The sequence below is a fragment of the Erythranthe guttata genome, chromosome 8 (assembly GCF_056151865.1).
Source record: "Erythranthe guttata isolate IM_541 chromosome 8, IM_541, whole genome shotgun sequence".
NCBI classification, from domain to species: Eukaryota; Viridiplantae; Streptophyta; class Magnoliopsida; order Lamiales; family Phrymaceae; genus Erythranthe; species Erythranthe guttata.
In genome coordinates, this window is record NC_142540.1 from 19,960,895 (window position 1) to 19,983,564 (window position 22,670).

Below are 22,670 nucleotides of genomic sequence, written 5' to 3' on the forward strand. Positions count from 1 at the left end.
AATTATTCGGTTATTTTATAACTAATTCAATTAGTAATTACTATGTAATTATTTTTTTCGCCACAATAATAAACACACACAGTCGAAATCATCGAGGATATAAATTAAGGAGTTATCATTAATAACTGAATCAACTTCTTAATGTAAACAAAATATTATTACTAGAATACAATATTATTGAGATGGTAATAAGAAATGGTTTATTAGGCATAAGCTCAATTTCTAATTAATATTAATTAATAGGGTAAATTACAACTACTCTAGAGGTATGGTTAAATTACAAAAACCCTCTCTTGTTTGGATAATTACAACCACCCTCTCAACTATAAATCTTCTTACACGTCCACCCTTGTGATTTCAAATTTAGTGGAATCTTTGAGATGATATGGAATATTATCAATTTTCTATCCGTTTTATCTCATTCGAACTCCAAATTTTGAAGCATAATGATCATAATATGTGTTTTTTGGCTTGTATATATCAGATTATACTGCATCAGAAGCTGTATTTTTACACAAAACAAGTACAAACTAAAGCACATTCCACGAAATCTAAATGGTTAGGTTGAATTTGACACCATAAGAGTGGAGATGCAAGAAAAAATCATAGTTAAGAGGCTAGACGTAATTATCCAAACAATAGGGTTTTTTTTCGTAAATTGGCCATACCTCAAGGGATGTTTGTAATTTACTCTAATTAATATTTAGAATAACACCAGTAATCAATAACATATTATAGGGCAAATGCCAAAAAAAGACATGACAAGGGACTTAAATACACATTGGTAAAAAAAAAAACAATCTTTCAAATAAACCCATCTCATGTTTAGTCTAAAATACCCTCCATAATATATTTTTTATCAATTCCATCCATTATACTCTAACTTCCATAATATTACACATTGACACCGGATTTAGACGAATATATCACATTAACACTCATTTTAATAATTTTTTTGATTTTTTTTTCTGAATTTATTTTTTCGGCCAAATTTCGGCGTTGACCGGGCGGTTCTCCAACATTGACTTTTTTTTTTCTGAAATTATTTTCCGGCCGATCTCCGACGTTAACCTTCTTTTTTTTGGATTTTTTTTTTAAATTCAAATAAAAAAAATATTTTAATTAATATTTTTGTCTTGGCTGATAAATTACTGTCTCAGACAATAATATTATGAATATTATTTTCCTGAACAGTAATATTACTAATATTACTATCCCAAACAGTAATATTATTGCATGAGACGGTAATATTACAGTCGGAGACAATAAAAATGCGAGCCAAAACGATAAAATTAATTAATACAGTAATATTACTGTCTCAGTTAAATTACTGTTGGAGATCAGCAGCCAAGACAATAATATTAATTAAAATAACTTTTTTTAAGAAAAAACAAAATTAAAAAAAAAAAAGTCAATTAACAGTTAAACTATTGTCTCCGACAGTTAAATAACCGCTGAGACAGTAATTTAGCAGCAAAGACTGTAATATTAATTAAAATATTTTTTTAAGAAAAAAAAAGTCAACTAACTGTTAAATTATTGTCTCCGACAGTTAAATAACTGCTGAAGCTAGTAATTTAGTAGCCAAAACAGTAGTATTAATTAAAATATTTTTTTTAAGAAAAAAAATGGTCAATTAAGAGTTAAATTACTGTCTCCGACAGTTAAATAACTGCTGGAGACAATAATTTAGCAGCCAAGACAATAATATTAATTAAAATATTTTTTGTAAGGAAAAACAAAATTAAAAAAAAAAAAAAGTTCAACGGCAGAGATCCGGCGGTCAACAGCGATTGACCTACCGGAAAAAAAAATTCATAAAAAAAAGTTTTAAAAAGAAAAAAAAAAAAAGTGAACGTAGGAGACCGGCGGTCTCCGGTGGTGGCAGGTCAAAATTGAAATTAGTGTCAAAATTGGTTAATTGATGAAATTAGGTATAAATCATGAAATTGGAGTTGAATTGAGATTCAATGAATTGATGGTAATTTTGTTATATATAAAAGGGTATTCCTTCTTTGCAAATACATTTGAATGAGCTGAAAATATTTGAATGACAAAAACATTGGATTTTTTTTTTTTTTAATTAAGTGCTCTTGTCATGGGCTTTTTTGAGATTAATCCCATATTCTAAGTATGTAACTAATTTCAGAATTAGGGGAGACACCCGGTGAATATTACCAAGTGTAGCATCGAAAGAAAATATACATATAAATACACCAATTTTTAAATATAAAACGGAAGTAAAAGGGCTACGGTAAAATCGTGCTTCAAACAACTGATAACTAACAAATTTAACAGCTTGTTTTTTCTCCGTCTTTTCGACCACCCCTTTTGCTCCTCTGCTTGAATCCTCGTTTTTATGACAACCCTTTTGTTAAATATCATTTGTTAGTAAATTATTTATCTCTATTGTCTTGACAATTTAATTGATTTAATTCTGATATCATTCACACTTTACCCTATTCTCTCTCGTTTTTTTTTCTCTCTCACCTCTCCATCTCTATATCTCTCTTGCTTTCTTCTTAATTCAGTAGTAGCACGAAGCAAGGGGCTACAGTGCACAAGGCGGCAGCGGGGGGCTGTGGTGGTGGAGGTGGCGACAGGCAGGGGCGGACCCAAGGTATACCTTGGGGGGGCCTCCACCCCTGCAGGAAATTTTTTTTTACCTATTTTTTTTATTAAATTTTTAATATTTTATGTTATTTATCTATTGATTTATATCATTTAGCCCCCCCAAACTTCAAATTTAGTTTCATTTTAGTCCAAAAATTTTTTTTTAGCCCCCCCCACACAATAACCCCTGGGTCTGCCCCTGGCGACAGGGGTTGTGATGGTCGATACGAGCTGGGGGGCTATCCCGCTACCAGGGGCGGAACTAGGATTAGAAAGTAGGGGGGGCGGACTAAAATTTCGAGTAGGTTCACAAGACATTATGAAAAAATAGGTTTATACTGCGAATTTTTAATTAAAATGATATATATATATATATATATATATATATATATATATATATATATATATATATATATATAATTTTATCATATTTCAAGTATGACAAAAAAATCTAAATTATTCTAATAATATATTGCACTTAATGAGATTTATGGCACGTCTCGTATTATTTTTTAGAGACATTGATATAAAAAATTAAAGATCGATAAGTAAATATTCATAAATTTTATTTAAAATAGTACAAGTTTTAACCATTTTATTTTATATTTTTATATTAAATATAATATATATCTATAATTTATATAAAATTGTGGAGAATAAACAAAAAAATTAAGGGTTAAAATGCATATTTACAAAACCTTTGGGGGGGCCAAAAGTAATATTAAAAAAATATTATGCCAAAACAGCAAAAAAAATTTTTTTTTTCTTGGGGGGTCAACTGCCCCCCCCCCCCCCCCCCCCCCTATGTAGTACCGCCCCTGCCCGCTACGGTGGTTGAGGCGGTGATGGGGGTTGTCCTGCTATGGTGGTCGTGGCGGCGGCGAGGCTATAGAGGTCGAGGCAGCGCGAGGGATGTGGTTATGGTGGATATTTAATTGAAAGTATATTTTTTACTAATTGCATCTGATTTTCTTGATCTTTAAGAGATTTTGTTTGATTTGGTTAAAAATGGTAAATTTAGGTTTTCTCAACGTTCGTAGTTGACTACGGTTGCGACGGCTGCGAATGTAGGCGGCTAGGGTTTGACAGCTGCCGCGTTGACGGCTAGGGTATTGACGAGATTGGTGTTGTTGGTTGCTAGGGTTTTGTAGTACAATCATAGTATACCGTTGTATACCATAGTCTACTACAATATTTTTAAAAAAATAAATTAAATTAAAAAAAAATGTAGGTTGAATTAAAAAAAAATGAAAAACGCGTTGTTTTTGTAATTTTCAATATTATGTAGAAAAAAAGATTTATTTAATAATAACTTAATCTATAATACAACAGTACCATAGTATACCATAGTGCACCATAGTAGTTTCTAAAATCTGCTATATTTTTAATAAAAACGAAAAATATTTTTTTTCGTAATTTTCAAATCAAAAATAAGGAAAACCATAAGTTGTTTATAATAATGTAAAAAATGATAAAGTAAAAAACAAAAAAATTAAAGATGAGTGGAATAGCATTTTTGAAATGAATTTAATAAAGGATGTGAAGCAAACATGGGCAGAACCAAGATGAAAATGTAGGGGGGCTAGCTAAAATTTCGGGGTTCATGGCATAGCCCTGAAAATACATTGCAAACATAAGTTTGTATTGATATGTTTTAATTAAAATGTCATATATATAATAATTTTATCGTATTTTAAGCATGAAAAAAAAATTTAATTCAAACTATTTTAATAATGTATCGTACTTAATATTTTGGGGATTCATGGCATCGTCTCATATTAATTTTTAGATTTATTGATAAAAAAATTCAAAAATATGTAAATATTCATAAATTTTATTTCAAATTATACAAGTTTTCACCATTTTATTTTATATTTTTATATAAAATATGATACGTGTATATATATATATATATATATATATATATATATATATATATATATATATATATATATATATATATATATATATATATATATATATATATATATATATATATGGAGAAGAAACAAAAAATTACAAAAATTTTAGGGGGGTTAAAAGTAATATTCAAAAAATACAGTGCCATAATACCTAAAAAAATTATTTTAATCTTGGGGGGTCAACAACCCCCTAGCCCCTTCTATGTTCCGACAATGGAAGCAAATGTTTAGTTGAAGTTGTCATTTAGTTTATTTAGTTTTTTCACCAGTGATCTATCTATTAATGCAGATGGCAAGGTCATGCTTCCAGGGATCTAAATTCTTGAAAAATGACGTCATAATTATGTTATTCTTTTTTGGGGTGATATTGTCCTTTTTTCTTGAGTTAAATGAGTGAGTGAATGTACATAACATTTAAGGAAACTGTTATTTGTAGCTTCCATCATTTAGCTACTTTTATATAGTTATTATTAGGGGTGCAAGTTGGAACGGAAATTCCAATTTCCGCCGGTTCCGATCCGAAAAGTTCCGATTTTGGAACAACTTTTTTCATTCCGACTTCCGAAATTCCGATTTCCGATTTTTTCCGATTTTTTTGGATTGGAATTGGAATTATATAAAATAAATTTGGAATTTCCGATTTCCGATCCGATTTGATTTCCGAAATTAGTTACGAAAATTTCCGATTTTTTTTTCTTCTGAAAATACACCTATAAATAATAAATATTATATAATATTTATTTTTCTGAAAAATATACCTATAATTTTTTTTAGGATTTTGACATAATGAATTGTTGTTAGAAGTTTTATTAGATATTATGTTGTATTTATTTTTATTTATTTTTTGAACTGAAATTTAGTAGTTATTAGTTTTACTTTTATCGACGTGGATGTTCTTATTTTTGGAAAATTATGAATATTTTAGAAAATTTTCGCTAAGTTTTGAAATTTTTAAACTTATGTGATTTCCGATTTTTTTCCGAAATTCCGAAATTTCCGGGCCTTTTGGAATTGGAACGAATTTTTAGATTCCGAAAATTTTGGAATTGGAATTGGAATCGATTTTGTACTTCCGAAACTTTTTGAAAATTTTCCGAAAAGGCTAATTCCGATCCGATCCATCCGACTTTCACCCATAGTTATTATAAAATGTTACTTTTACTTATTTATTTAATTCAAATTTCTTTTTTTTTGCCAAAAGCCACTATTATGAAGAGTGAAAGGAATAATTCATTTGGAAAAAAATAATTAACGTTCACTTGTATGAATTTGGGTGAAAGTACTATTTCACCCTTAATGGAACACAAAAATACAAAAATCCATATATGTAGTTATAAAAGTATTACACTTGACTTGTTTTACAATTATTCAATTTGCTGCCTAATTATACTAGGATTTTAGAGTAAGTGTTTTTTTCTTTTCTTTTCTTTTTTAGTTAAAAGAAAATTGATTGTAGCTATTAATCGAATGAATATTGTTCATTTACTAGAACTAATTAATTAAAGTATCTACATATTTTATTCTAACAATTTTAAATATATTTTTCAAATATAAATTTAGATTTCTAGAATTTAGATTTAGAATTTCAAAAATATTAAATATATTTTTCAAATATAAATAGTTAAATACCTCTAGAACTTGGGCTTGGACTCTTAACTTGAATTATAATGTATAACTATTTCTCATGCACAAATAATATTGGAGGATTGGTTATCTTTTAATTTATGTTGTTTTAGTGAGAGTATAAAATTATATACTTAATTTTGATTGGTAATATATGGTCTAAATATATGGTTGGGTTTACTTTGTTGACTTTAATCCTTAACTAGTTATCATGCACGCTGCGTTGCACGGGTTCGCATTCAACAAAAGAAAGAAAAAAAATTAATTGTTTGAAGATAGTACAAATCTATATATAATATAAAAAGAGGATCTATGCCCTCAATGATTGACATGTGGCAAATGATGATGTCATTTGTCAAAATTGCTTAGTTGGAGTTCAATTGATGAGCTGGATTCTTCAATTGATTAGGTGGCATTTTTATTTATGCATGTTTTTAAGTTTTTTCCTATTTTACATTTACACAATCATTAAATAATTACCACATGTATATATATTATTTCCAAAGTTAATATTTTATAAATTCGAAATAAAAAAAAAATTATTTATATTTTCAGTATTTCAAAATATATTTATTGAAAAAAAATCATGAAACTCAATTTTTTTACGAATATTCAAATAATTTTCAGAAAAAAACATTTTTTTTAATATTAAAATAAAGGAATACGGTTTTTTTTTTTTTTTTAATTTTCAATAGTTTGGAATATTCGAATATCCATTCAATAAAAAAAATTGGGATATCTGTATAAAATGAAAATATTAATAAATTAAAATATATTTCATAATTTTTCATTTGAATCTATAATTTAATATATATATATAAACTAATATATATATATATATATATATATATATATATATATATATTAAATTTAAATTTCATGATTTCATTTTTAATAAATGTTGATTTGTTTGACTTTATTAAGGAATTTATAAAATAATTTCCTATTTTAACAAATTATAAAAAAATCTTCTCATCTTAAACCCTATAAATACTCCATTGTTTTCATTCATTTTTCACAACCCTTTCCATATTACATTGTTTTCGTTTCTTATTCCGTCGTTCCTTATTTCGGTTGAATCTTTAGTTGTTCTTCATAATTTCTTACACATCGAATTTCGTTTTTATTATGTTTTTCTTCATTTTATTTCTTCGTTCATATTATTTTTTACGTTTTATACATTTATTTTTTGGTTTCTTTTATTTTTCATTATGTCGTACTAATTTTTTTTAATGTATTGTCGTTTTTTAATTTTTAATATCCATTTCTATTTGCATTGATAATAACTAACTATTATTTTATTTTATGTTTTTCTTTTTTGTTCTTCATGTACTATTTATTTCATTATTTTTAAATGTTAATCTTGCTTTTAATCTTTGTTGTTCTTATTTTGTTTCATATTTTCTTTTTCTTTTTTTCTTTATTTTTTTTGCAGAACCTCACCAATATTATTTGTATAATATGCAAAAAGATTTTTCAAGAACTGGACAAGATGGTGAACGCTATATCCTACCAATCTATTGTTTTAAATTAATAATGTGACATACAAAATGTTGCTATAAACGTGTTTGTTTTTTGATTGTGTAATTTATTATGTAAATTTAGTTTATTTTTTTTATTTGAATAATCGTAAACAATATATTAATTTTCCGGTTATGTACATTTTGTAATTTGAAAATAAATTATATGATAATTCAAATGAATAAATGCGTTGTTCAATTTTGTTCCATTTGATCTAATTTGAGTTTCCTATATGACATTGATTTTCAAACGACTAAAAGTTTTAACTAAATACAATTACGTGATATGAAATACAACTTTCTTTTTATTGAATAATTTATTTTACATTTAAAATTTTCTATAATTCATTATATTTTTTATTAAATCTTTAATTTTAACACTTCAATATAAAAATATTTTTCAGCGCACTATAAATGTATAAATGGAAAAAAAATTAAATAAAATTGTAATGTAATAATTACTTAAATATACTATCATTAATTTGAATATATTATGCATTGTAAATATTTTTCAACTTAAAATCGTAATTTAATTATAACTTCAATATATTTAAATATAATATTAATTTGAATATATTATTTGTGTATTAATATTTTACATTAACATATTTTTTACACGAAGATTTCTGATATTTTAATATTTTAATTTATTTATTTTTATTCACATGTTTCATATGAAGTGTTTTTTCTATAATTATTTTACTACATTTCAAGAAAGAAGAATCCTATGTGGATTATGTATCTTTATATGGATCACTAGAGGAAAAACTTCCTTACTTCGGAGTGGATGATATATTGTATTTGCATATCACATTATTTATTTTGGTAATAATAATTTTATTTCATATGCAATAATATTTGAGAATATATATATATATATATATATATATATATATATATATATATATATATATATATATATATATATATATATATATATATATATATATATATATATATATATATATATATATAAACTAGGACGTGATCAATAAATTGATGGACATTGGTTGTCGGTATCTCATATATATTTTATTATATATTAATTATTGTTATTTTTTGTTATACTATTTTTTATATATTTAATATTATATTTGTGTTCCAGTGCCTACTGTTGTCTTACCTGATAAAAGCGTTGGAAAAGATTTTCGAAAAATAAGTATTTACAACATTAAATTTTAATCATATTAAGTGGAGTAAATATTTTCTTTAAATATTAGCGTAATTTAATATTCGTTGTAATCGCTATTAATATATAGCATTAGACATATGATATCATACATTTTTATGTGTAACGACATACAACTATAATATGATTTATATCTTCTCATTTCAGTATATTATTTTTTGAAGTATATTTAATTTTAATTTATTTATACCGATGTTGAATACATTGTCAGTGAAAAGAAAATTATAAAAAATAGGGAAATGTCAATATATCCTGAAGGGAGTATATCCATTTCCATTCAGGAAAAACAATCTATGAATTAGGAGTATGACATTTATCGGCAATACAATAGATATTGAAGGTTAGTTTGACTATGATGATCGTGCTCCATTACAAATATGTATCTCATATGTAAAATTGATTCTACTTTGTATGCTTATGATGGATTACATGGTCTCCAAAGAGTTCCAAGCATGTTTTCAAATTTGTACTATGAATCAAATAAAACGTACACTTTGTATTTGACATGTAATATTTAGTAGCATTACAAAAAAATTGATCAATACAATCATATATGATACAAATAGATGGTTACACATATTACAATTATTTTATATTAAACTAATTAATGTTATTTTGTGTATTATTTTCTTATTATTTTTTGGATACACTGTCAAAAAGGATACTAAATAGTCAATACACAATATGGTAATAAATTCGAATATATTTAGATATTAAAATATATTATTTTATGGTATTTGTCAATTATTACATCATATGTTGTATTATCATCACGATTACAACTAAATTAACTATGTGCATGTTACGACTAAATTAGTTATTGTATTATAATCATGATTTTAGATACTAAATAATTACGTATGTGAATTATGTAGGGCAATCATATGGTATGCAAGTAATATTAGTATTAGTATTATGATTAAGATTATAATTAGTATATTAGTATCACCATTAGTATTATAAGTATATTATAGTATTTGTATTAGTATATATATTAGTATTAGTATATATTAACACGAGTATTAATATTAGTATTAGTATTCGTATTAACTAGCATTTCCCTCTTGCGATGCACGGGATAGCATTTCAAAAGTGAAAAAAATGATTTATTTATTACACGATATTAACAATTAAATAAAGAAATATATTATACTAATACATAAAATTTAGGAAAACATCAATATTTATACAAATTTGATAATGGAAAACCACTCAAAAAAATATATGAACATAATTGTCATAATATGAAATTAGTAGTTATATAAATGAACAATTAATAAAGCAAAAATTAATAAAAACAAAACATAATTACCGATATTCATATATAATTTTTGTTTCATATATTCATATTTTAAGTTTCAAACAAATATAACAAATAAGTCTTTCATCTTCCAAATAAATGTACTCATGTAATACTCATATTTTATAAAGCTATTTGTTTTTGTTCTTTTTGTAGTATTATGTAGTAAAATTTATTTTCCAAACAAATAAGTTGAGATGTACCAAAAATAAATGCAATGTAGTATATTTATCCCTTAAAATTTACAATATATACATGGATGAAAAATAGGAGATTGATGTGGGAGGGATTCTACCCAATTATGTTTCAATTTTGATGATGATTGAAAAATATAGTTCGAAAGTTAAAGAAAAATATTAAAAATTAATAATTGTAAAAATGTCATTTTGATTTCTTAAGTTGCCGGCCATAACGTTTCTTTCTTATATATATAAAGATATTAGTATTAGTATTAGTATTAGGGTTCGTTTGGTTACCGCTATAAGGTGCTACTGACTAAATAGTAGAGACTAATAACATGTCCGATTGGTAGGATTCGCACTTTTTCAAATCCGCCACTAAATTCAAAACCCGCTATTAAATGCTACTATTTCATTAAATTAGTAGCACCCCTCCCCCTGAGATTAATTTAATAGGGGGTGACAAAAAAGAAAAAATACAATTTTATCCTTAAATTTATATTTTATTATTGTAAACTCAGTGGTTTTATAGACAATTCATATATAATAACTGATTTTAACAAATTTAATAGAAAATCTAATCCAAGAAACCGAACATGCTACTAACTAAATAATTAATTAGTCAGTAGGGAGTTAATCCAATCTCATCTAATTCAATCTAATCCAATATAGGTAACCGAACGAGCCCTTAGTATTAGAATTAGTATTAGTCTTTGTATTAGTATTAGTAATATTATTAGTATTAGTATTAGTCTTGGTATTAATATTATTAGTATTATTATTAGTATTAATATTAGTATTAGTATTAATATTATTAGTATTATTGTATTAGTATTAGTATAAGCATATTAACATTAATATTAATTAACATTAGTATTAGTATCATTAATAGCATCAGTATTAGGATTATCATTAACATATTAGTATCAATATTAGCTTTAATATTATATTTAGCATTAGCATATGCATATTAGTATTTGCATTAGCATTAACATTAAATTAGGGTCGTCCTAAATTCCACACTAAAATTTACTAAATCCCACACATAAATTATAAAAAAAAATTCTCTACTCAAATTCTCTATAACTTCTCTCTAAAATGATTTTATCCAAGTCACTCAAAATTCATTAATTTTTTACATGAATAATCATAAAAAATGAGTTCCGTTTTATTTAATATTTATTCAATTTCATTAAACCTTTTTACTTATTCAAATTCATATAAATTCGATTTTTTTTCTCAAATTTCATCATTATTTTAGTTTGAACGTGTGAAGATTTTTGTTAAATTCGAACTTGGAATGGTAGGGATGTTTTTAGTGTGTAATTTTGTGAAAAAGTTAGGGGAAAAGAAAAAACGTGGGAGAGGAGAAAATAAAATCTTAGAGAGAAATACTTTTAGTTATGTGCAAGATTTGGTAAAAATAGTGTGGGATTTAGCATTTCAGTTAACATTAACATCCTTTTTAATTCATATAGAAATTTATAGAGGTATTCGATTTACATCATCGATATGCTTTAGTTCGTTGATTTGAATTATTTTGATCATAGAATTGATCCCCGTGCATCGCACGGGTGAGGTACTAGTTGTAATAAAAAATCTATCAAATAATATTTAAGGTCCATTTGATATACACTCCTAGAATGGAAATTATATAGGGATAGGTCCATCCCTAAAATTATTACCTTTGAGATACCCCTTGAAGAGGCAAAAGTACTATTGTGCCATTATTTTTAATTTTCGCCAACTGCATTCAGCATTTTGCCAACTATTTTCAGCATAATAGCCAACTGCATTTAGCATTTTTGGACCTGCATTTATCATTTTGTCAGATTTTTTAATAAAACATTATAATTTTTTATTTTATTATTATTTTTTATTTTATATTTTTATTTTTTATTTTTTGTTTTTTTTTTATTTTTTATTTTTTTATTTTTTTTATTTTTTTATATTAATTATTTTAAGTTTTTAATTTTTTTAATTTTTTAATTTTTTAATTGATTAATTTTTTTTAATCTTTTTTAATTTTAAAAAAATATTTTTTCTATAAAGTTTCCTATACATAAATTGACTACAGATGACTATAGTATAGATGTACCTTTTTTTTACTGCAAAGTTATATATAGTCATGTACCTTTTTTTTCTCCCCAAAATTATATAATTATATATAGTCGACCGACTATGAAATTTAATTCTTGATATTATAAATCAACTTGAACAAATATAGATCAAAATACACAATCACATGCATATATTCATCAACAAAGAACAAATCATCATCATCAATCAGTACCGAACAAAAAATTGGAAAAACACAATCGTCATCAACATGACTACGCATCAAAAAAACCACATGACTTTTATATATATAACTATATATATGTGACTACATGTTACTACACGTGACTATATATGACTACATGTATATGACCACATGTGACTATACGAGTATAGTCATATATAATGTAGTTTGTAGTTTACAGCTCCAAGACGAGAACGGCTTGTTTTGAATGACGAACACAAAGTCCACTCCACAAAAACTTACTACATAGTAGTTCAAACACCAAGACCTACGAAAAAGAAAAATAGTTGAACAACAAACAACGAATTTTGCTTCAAATTTGACTCTGCAAACACACACACACACACACACACACACACACACACACACACACACACACACACACACACACACACACACACACACACACACACACACACACATACTATCACATACTGATATACATATACATTACCAGCATATACTCCCCACATAACTCATCCATGACTACATGTTACTATATTGTAAAAATCATAAATCATAACTTTCAAGGGGTAAATAAAAAAAATGGACCTAAAAGATTCACCAAGCATACAAAATTTCATTTAATTACGATATGCATGTCATTCAAATGGGAGAAAAAAATTCTAAATTAGAATGTGATGTAATAAACTAAAAAATGCACACATACACAAACAATCAAAGAACTCGATCAAACAAGAAATTGATTAAAAAATCTAGCCAATTGAAACAAATTATTAGTTGAGTCCAAGAATCAAAGTGAAATTAAAGTCGAGTACAAATGGCTACAGTGTACTACATGTCCATATGTTACTAAATGTGACTATATATGACTGTTGTCATCTGTAGTCATATATAATTTTATATAGTTAAATTCGTAGTAAATCTAAGTTTAATAGAAATTTCATATTGCTAATCCTTTATAAATTGGAAATAGGAAACATTTAAAATTTAGTATTTTCTAAAAATCATTTTTATTCCGTGTAAATTGTAGTCATAGATCTCCCAATCATTTCTTAAAAAAGCCACAGACCTCCCAATCATTCCCCCAAAATCAAAACAAAACCACCAAAATTCAAACTCACGTCACTAATTGTTACGAAAAATGAACTAAAAACATGCGATTGTTTACTTCAAACATCATAATTTTGCAAGTAAAAAAAAATCAGTTTTCTAAATCCCAATGATTATAATAATAATTATTAAAAAAAAAAGAGTAGAAAAACGTGTTAACTTACATCAGGGGAAGCGAGAGATCCGAAATCCGACTTAAGGTCATCAAATCCAACAAATAATCGCGAAATATGAGCAGCGGAGTAGCGCGGTGGCGGAGTAGCGGCGAATGCGGTGGCGGAGCAGCGGCGGTGGAGGTGAGAGAGAGAAGATAACGAGGGTTTTGAGAAAGAGAAGAGAAAACGACTATGGAAGGAGGGAGAGAGAAGAGAACGAGAGTTTTAAGAGAAATAAGAGAAAACGAGATTGAGAGAAATAAGAGAAAACGGCGGTGGGAGGAGGGAGAGAGAAGAGAACGACAATTGAGAGATAAAGATGGTTAGGGTTTTAAATTGTAACTAAAAGGGCAAAATAGGTATTTCAATTTGTCCAGGGGGTCTGTCAAATTAATATTAGAATTTGGGTTTTTGACTAGGAAAGAAAAACCATAGGACCTATCCCTATATGTTTTCAAAACTATGAGGGTATCCCACATTATATCTGTGAAATTCAAATTACACTACCATTAGTTTATATTATTGTAGCATATATTTTTCATCATACAATCAGTGCACACACACGCGCACGCACACACACACACACCGAGTGTTAATGTACAAAATATATATTACATAATAAATAATACAAATTTAACAAAGGGGACGACAATTTCAAATACTATTTTTTTTCTCATTTCAATGCCGTCAATGCCACCTAAATAATAAATATGTAATGACATTTATACCTTTAAGAAAATATATATCACACAAACATAAAAAATCTCATTTTTCTTTATTTAATACCACACACACAAACCCCTCACACCTCTCTCTTTCTTTTTCACAAACCCTCCCTCTCATTCATGTTTCCTCCTCCTCCTCCTCCTCCTCCTCCTCCTCTTCCTCCTCCTCCTCATCCTCCTCCTCCTCCTCCTCCTCCTCCTCCTCCTCCTCCTCCTCTTCGTCCCCGGCCTCCTCCTCCTCCTCCTCCTCCTCCTCTTCCTCTTCTTCCTCTTCTTCTTCTTCATCTTCCTCCTCTTCTTCCTCTTCTTACTCTTCCTCTTCTTCTTCTTACTCTTCCTCTTCTTCTTCTTACTCTTCCTCTTCTTATTCCTCTTCTTCTTCCTCTTCTTATTCCTCTTCTTCTTCTTCTTACTCTTCCTCCTCTTCTTCTTCTTCTTCTTCCTCCTCTCTTCTTCTTCTTCTTCTTCCTCCTCTTCTTCCTCATCTTCTTCTTCTTCTTCTTCCTCCTCTTCTTCCTCTTCTTCTTCTTCCTCTTCTTCTTCTTCTTCTTCTTCCTCTTCTTCTTCTTCTTCTTCTTCTTCTTCTTCTTCTTCTTCTTCTTCTTCTTCTTCTTCTTCTTCTTCTTCTTCTTCTTCTTCTTCTTCTTCTTCTTCTTCTTCTTCTTCTTCTCCTCCTCCTCCTCCTCCTCCTTCTTCTTCTTCTTCTTCTCCTCCTCCTCCTTCTCCTCCTCCTCCTTCTTCTTCTTCTCCTCCTCCTTCTTCTTTCTCCTCCTCTTCCTCTTCGTCCTCCTCTTCCTCTTCTCCTTCCTCTTCCTCTTCTCCTTCCTCTTCCTCTTCTCCTTCGCCTTCCTCTTCTCCCTTCTCCTTCCTCTTCTTATTCTCATTCCTCTTCCTCTTCTTCTTCTTCTTCCTCTTCTTCTTCTTCTTCCTCTTCTTCTTCTTCTTCTTCTTCTTCTTCTTCTTCCTCATCTTCGTCCTCTCCTCGTCTTCTTTCTTCTCATCTTCGTCCTCTCCTCCTCCTCCTCCTCCTCCTCCTCCTCTCAAATTGTTTGAATTGTATAATTAGACCAAATATTTTAAGATGATAGATTGAAAAATCTTACAAATAAACAATTACTGGAAATAATATATATCATATTAATTTCTCTCTATATACTTATGGATTTGGATATATTTTAGGTAAACATAAAGTACTTTAACTTAAATTGTATATGGTGTCTATTGAAATTGACATACATTTATAGAAATATAATCCTCTTGAAGTGGAATCCGAGTTTGCAGTTTAATCCCTGAAAACCGAATAAACATTTTTCATACCCTTATGAAAACTACGTGCAGGAAGGTGTTACTAGGGTTTCGATCTTATTTTGGACGAATACGAAACTTGGGTAATCTAGTATAGTGGATTCTCTCTCTCTCTCTCTCTCTCTCTCTCTCTCTCTCTCTCTCTCTCTCTCTCTATATATATATATATATATATATATATATATATATATATATATATATATATATATATATATATATATATATATATCACATGTAAAAAGACAATAAAGTATTAATCAAATTTTTTTTATTTGTGGAAAAAATAATATTTTGAATTTGTATTATTGGTCCATGAATGATTTTTGATATTATGAAAATTGAAGTTTAAAATGATTTCGATAATAAATTAAGTAGAGAACTTTCTCAAAAGCTATCAAACTCAATCTCTAATTCATTTCAAAAATGATTTACAATAGATTCGAGATTAACATAAAACATTTTATAACGTTGTAGATAGTTTTTATACATATATATATATATATATATATATATATATATATATATATATATATATATATATATATATATATATATATATATATATATATATATATATATATATATATATATATATATATATATATATATATATATATATAATCATAGTATATAACATTTTAGATAGTTTATATGTATAATGTTTGTAATTATCTAGACATAACTAATGGAAGCAATAGTGTGTGTGCATATATGCATAGTTATCTAATGGAAACAATGGTGTTTCTATATTATTTGTGTAATTATCTAGAAACTAACTTCACAATCTATAAAACCAGGCCTCCAAAACCCTAAAACCCACCAAACCAAATCCCAAATCCCATTCAACTAAAGACAGCATGTCTATTGAGGAAGATAAATGCAAGCGGTGCACTTGTTGCGGCATTTGCCACGAGGATTTCACGGGCCGGTCTCGTGTTACCCATTTTCAGAGATGCATCCATCTCCTCCATGAGAAATGTTACTATGGCATGCTTGAAAATATGGACTTGGAAGAATATCCATGTCCAAGTTGTAGAGTGACCCTTGACTACATGAGTTCTTTTATGTACATTACTGGACATGAAGAGAATGCACCGAGAGAGGAAGAGAATGCACCAGACGAGGAAGAGAATGCACCGGGAGAGGAAGAGAATGCACCGAGAGAGGAAAAGAATGCACCAGACGAGGAAGAGAATGCACCGGAGGAGGAAGAAGAGATTGCACCCGAGGATGAGGAAGAGTACGACGAGAATGAAGGAAATAGAGAAGTGGCCGCATTAGTGCAAGATTTGAGGAGAGAGGTTCCTGAGGAATTGATAGATTTGTTTGATGCTGTGTTTATAGACGGTGATGACGCTGAAAATGCGGAGGTTGCACGGGAATATTTGGTAGACTCGGACTCGGAGTGAAGAGATGATGAAGAATGTTTTTTTTTTCTTATTTCGTATATTTGTCTATTAAGTGTGTTTGTTTGTTTGTTTGTTTTTTTTTTTTCTTCTTATTTCATATATTTGTCTATATTTGTCTGCTATTATATTATAGATTGTCTGTTATTATATGGTAGATTAATAAATTATTTATTTAGTTTTTATTTGATTAACCTATTGTTGCACTCATCATGCTATGCTTTCCATTCATCAATATATAAATGCAATAACAAACACACAATCGAAATTAATAAATTTCTAAATATTAAGCAATAAGGAATAACACCAGTAATCAACATATTCTATTCTGGCATGAACTGAACTTCCCAAGTATGAAACTAATTACAGAATTGTATAACTCAGAGAAAATATATTCATGCATAACTAAGAGTCCCAGGCATCAAGTCTAAATTAATGCTAGTTTAAATATAAAATAATTATAAAATAAATTAGACTAGGCATCAAGTCTAAATTAATGCTAGTTTAGCAAATCATTAATTAAGATAGAAAACCAAACTAGAACTACAAATTAAATAAAAGTCACATGTCAGTAGGGGAGATACCCTATGAATATAACCGAGTGTAGCATCTAAAAGAAAATATACATATAAATATACCAATTTTCTAAATATAAAAGGGAAGTAAAGGGCTACGGGAAAATCGTGCTTCAAACAACCGACAAAGAAACGAAGAAAACGGCAAATGAGAATTTTTCATGTAACTGTTGCCGTGCACGCAATGAATGCCTCCGTTTTCAGGTTTAATCGGATCGAAAAACATTATTCCATCCAACCGGTATAACAACTCAGTCCTAAATCTTGTTATTTTCACACCCTGTCAATATATGTATACAAGTTCACAAACGATTATGAAATATACTAATAATAATACATAATATGAAACAAAATACACGAAAAAGAAAAAGTAATACTAATTAATAATACCTGATTCACAATAGAAATACTTCTATCTTTAAAAAATGCAGCAGCAATTCTACGTTTATTGCCCATCTCCGATGTGAGTATGATAATACTTCTCCGGAAATCAACATTGTCCAAAATACCCTTATCGAAGATCTTCAGCAAACCCTTATAAAAACTGACATCAGCAAATTCGACTCCATCGATCAACACAACCATGCATGGATTATCCTTCACTTTACCAATAAGAGACTTCTTCCCTTCCTTACCACCTTGGTAGTTCTCGTCTAATTTGATATACGTGAAAAACGAGTCGCCCAGTGATTCGCTTAGGCATCCAATCAGCTTTGTTTTAGCCTTTTGGTTCAGACCTTCAAACATATAATTTCGACGTGGCGAATTCGAAAAATCAAATGAACTGTCACTCATCTCCACAAGAACATCTACTATAGTACTGGTGGCTTTGGCAATACTAGTTTTTTTTCTTTTTAATGATCTGTAAATAGATTTGAATTTGAGCTTCTCTTCAACTGAAGGAAGATCGTATGGCGCTACCTATACACATACACACATAAAAAGATAAATATTCAATTCTCAAGGTGACAAGGGAAAGAAAAAAAACGAGTAACAAAATATGAGCAATAAAAATAAATATTACCTCTTTATCTACACATACTAGCTGTGGCGTAGGAGACATGAAGCAACTTAATAGCCGATCGCATGTTTCTAATGTTAACTCCTTCAGCGGAGATAAACTTTGACCAGATTCTGATAAGTCAAAGAATTCACTCCGCAAGTGAAATATCTTGTTCACTGCTTCCATCTTCATCTTTAAATCGGCAATAAATATGTCAAATGTTCCAGCTTTGAACTTGAAGTACAAATCAGCCGCGCTGCGTCCATGTGGTTGAGCTCTAAATGATAGTTTCGATGTCCCGACAAATGTGTCGACGCATACAAAAACATTACTAAGAAGGTTTGCGGCTGATAACGGTGAAATAACGTACTTAATCAGTGCTTGTTTGATCGCCTTTCCACCTACTCCAAGCTGGCAAGAAACATGAGAAGAAAAAAAACACAACTTCAAAGACAAGAAATGAGATCTAAACATAACGATACAACAGAATCAAGAAACCTATACTTTAATGGATTCAATTCATATACTCTATCAACTTACACGCTGTTTCCGTGCCCTGAGAAATAACAAATCGAGTGCAGTATTAGAGGCATGTACGACCAAACTTTCTCCATAATTCTCTCTAATAATTTCCCGGAGCAACAGCCTTGCAACAGCCTTCTTATTGTGGAACATCCCCACGACAAGAATTTTATCAAGTGAAAGTAGCAAATCAGCACCGATGATTTTTGTCGCCTACAAATTCCATTACAAAACAAAATTGTTAAGGCAGAAAAAAAAAATAATCATCAAAATTCTTAACAAATGGAGAAACTTGTACCTCGATGAGAACTCTTGCACGATCGCTGTCCTTGAAGGTACAATCATGGTTCTTATAGAATTCTAGGGGATTACTACAAAATCGTTTCCAAAGAACTTCATCCCGATTATAGCATGCACAAGATGATACAAGTTGATCGGATCCCACACTTGAAGTCATGAAAATAATACACTTAGAGAAGTCAACACTTTCTGCACTACCATCACTCAAAATAGGAAGGAGAACCCTCATTACAGTATCGAAGGAAGCCTTATCGAGTTTGTCTAGAAGAATAACTGAATAAGGACGCTTTGCCACAACTTCGTTAAGACGATTCCTCAGATGCTGATGTTTGCTCTTTGACCTATCAAGTTGAAAAGAGATACAAAAGGGATCAAATAATAGGGATCAAAAGTCTTCAAGGAATATTCTATGGAATATACCCCGACTCAGATAAATCATAAGCTGCTGATGATTTCGTTGGAGGCTCTGCGTATTCCGACATATCTATCTCTACAAGACTGGTTGCATCACAATACCAATGAAGTGCAATAGCCTTTGCAATCTCCCTTTTACCAACTCCAGTGGGGCCCACAAGGAGAAACGAACCCCTAGGGCGCTTCGTAACTATCGGCTTCTTCGAGGCTAAAATTTCAAAAATTTCATTAACCACGCGTTCTTGATTCACAACCCTCTTGTTCGTCATTTCAATGGCTTTTTTCTTGTGATTGTTAATATTAGATGGGATAATCTGCGTAAGCGGGACATCAGTGAGCCTGTTTATTACCTGCACATAACAACAACACAGGATAATAGAAGCTGTAATTTTGAATGAAAAACACGAGATACGACAAATCACACAAGCTAAGGTAAAAAAAACAAATTTTAAGGGATAAAAAATTAGAACCACGGCAACATGACAAGCCTCGACTGTCAAAAGAGACTTGAAACGAAGAACTTGGCTTCGTCGTGTATCGACAAGAAACTGATCGACCGCTCCAACCACTTCGTTAAGATTTGTTTCTGTCCAGTTAAAAGAAGCGGCATGGTCCCTTAAAGATCGAAAATTTTCAGTACTTGTATCACCGAAGAGAGGACTTCTGATGAAGTCCCATCTGGTTATAAAGTCATTCATGTGAATCGAAGCGGAATCACGTTCCGACCTCAACCGATCCACCCAAAATCGGCTATCGAAGCTGTTATCCCTGTATAATTCAATTAGTTCGACAACGCTTCGCCCCAGCTCATATACTTTCTCATTGAACTCAATCTCATCACCGAAATTTCCGAATTTCGTTTGCACCAACTTGCATGCGTCCTCCAAGATTCGGACACATTTTTGTGGTGGTCCATCCTCTGTGAGGAGAAATATTGAATTATCACATTAATTACACAACAAATAGCTTCTTCAGTTCATAAACGGCAAAATTGAATTATCACATTAATTACACAACAAATAGCTTCTTCAGTTCATAAACGGCAAAATTGAATGCGCAGATTTAATTTTTTTAATTTTTTTTTTAATTTAATAATTTTATATCATCATCGATTTGATAGAAATCCCTAAACGATTTGTGTAATTGCGTTTGAATAAATAAAAATCCCTAAACGATTTGCACTTGCGAAAATAATTAACTAACCGGGGTATAGTTCGGAAGCGAAGGGTTTAAGGCCGCGAACGGCGAGATCAACAGCGGCGGCGGAAATAATAACGCCGTACTTCTTCTGCAGCTCCGGTTTCGCTCCGTTCAGAATCACCGCCGCATTCTCCTCCATCGGTCGTCCCGCCGGAACCCTAACTCCGCCTTGTACACGAGCGCATGTGATTTGGGCAAATAATTCACAGTCTCTAATTTGATCTTATTATTCGAAGAAGAATCCACGAAGATTGTGTTTCTCTTTGTCTACTTATTAAAGAATCTTTGACTTTGACCGAGAATCATGAAAATGTTATTCTATAGTTTTGGACCATTAGAAAATTGTGTGCTCTCGTGTACAGTAAGTCATTTGTACATGCGTTGGGTTGGGTTGGGTCGGGTCGGATAATTGTTGCTATACGGGCAATATGTGGAAAATTACAGTTTTTTAGTTTTATGCTCCTAAACTTTACCATTAAAATAATTTATGTTCTTAAACTTTTTCATCTACATAATATGTTTTCAAAGATGTCACTTTTCAACAATTTATGTTCTGTTGTCAATTCTAGGGGTCCAAGTTGGAATGGATTTTCCAATTTCCGCCGGTTCCGATCCGAAAAGTTCCGATTTTGGAACAACTTTTTTCATTCCGACTTCCGAAATTCTGATTTCCGAAATTTTCCGATTTTTTTGGATTGAAATTGGAATTATATAAAATAAATTTGGAATTTCCGATTTCCGATCCGATTTAATTCCGAAATTAATTCCGAAAAATTCCGATTTTTTTCCGAAAAATACACCTATAAATAGTATATATTATATAATACTTATTTTCCGAAAAATACATCTATAAGTTTTGTTTTAGGATTTTGACATAATGAATTGTTGTTAGAAATTTTATTGGACATTATGCTGTGTTTATTTTTATTTTATTTTTTGAACTGAAATTTAGTAGTTATTAGTTTTACTTTTATCGACGTGGATGCTCTTATTTTCGAAAAATTATGAACATTTTAGAAAATTTCGGTTAAGTTTTGAAATTTTAAAGCTTATGTGATTTCCGATTTTTTTCCGAAATTCCGAAATTTCCGGGCCTTTTGGAATTGGAATGAATTTTTAGATTCCGAAAATTTTGGAATTGGAATTGGAATTGATTTTGTACTTCCGATTTTTTTTGGAAATTTTCTGAAAAGGCTAATTCCGATCCGATCCATCCGACTTTCAGCCCTAGTCAATTCTGTCAATCAACTTTATGGAAATGTCACATGTAGCGCACGTGATGTCAATATGGCTGTTAAATGCCGATATGGGTGACATCCCGAGATGATGCGGCCGAAAAAAAT

The 22,670-nt window shown here is 29.5% G+C and overlaps 1 protein-coding gene across 1 annotated transcript; it reads right to left on the reverse strand.

Annotated features, from left to right (window-relative positions):
• Nucleotides 1–208: 208 nt before the first annotated feature.
• LOC148768759 (chaperone protein ClpB1-like) lies at nucleotides 209–21,836 on the reverse strand. Its single transcript, XM_088822298.1, has 9 exons — nucleotides 21,331–21,836; nucleotides 20,598–21,046; nucleotides 20,134–20,477; nucleotides 19,712–20,054; nucleotides 19,432–19,626; nucleotides 18,913–19,302; nucleotides 18,279–18,809; nucleotides 17,858–18,168; nucleotides 209–260 (listed from the first exon to the last, which is right to left on the reverse strand). Exons 1-8 carry the CDS (start codon nucleotides 21,464–21,466, stop codon nucleotides 17,959–17,961), a joined length of 2,598 nt encoding a protein of 865 aa, XP_088678424.1. The 5' UTR covers nucleotides 21,467–21,836; the 3' UTR covers nucleotides 209–260; nucleotides 17,858–17,958.
• Between the last annotated feature and the right edge of the window lie 834 nt (nucleotides 21,837–22,670).

Bases quoted from the DNA above. Each gene is read 5' to 3' on its own strand.
- LOC148768759 (XM_088822298.1), bottom strand. From the start codon at position 21,466: ATGGAGGAGAATGCGGCGGTGATTCTGAACGGAGCGAAACCGGAGCTG. The intron at 20,478-20,597 runs GTTCTAATTTTT...TGTTATGTGCAG, and splicing joins AGGCTTGTCATGTTGCCGTG to GTAATAAACAGGCTCACTGA. The intron at 20,055-20,133 runs GTATATTCCATA...TCAACTTGATAG, and splicing joins TATGATTTATCTGAGTCGGG to GTCAAAGAGCAAACATCAGC.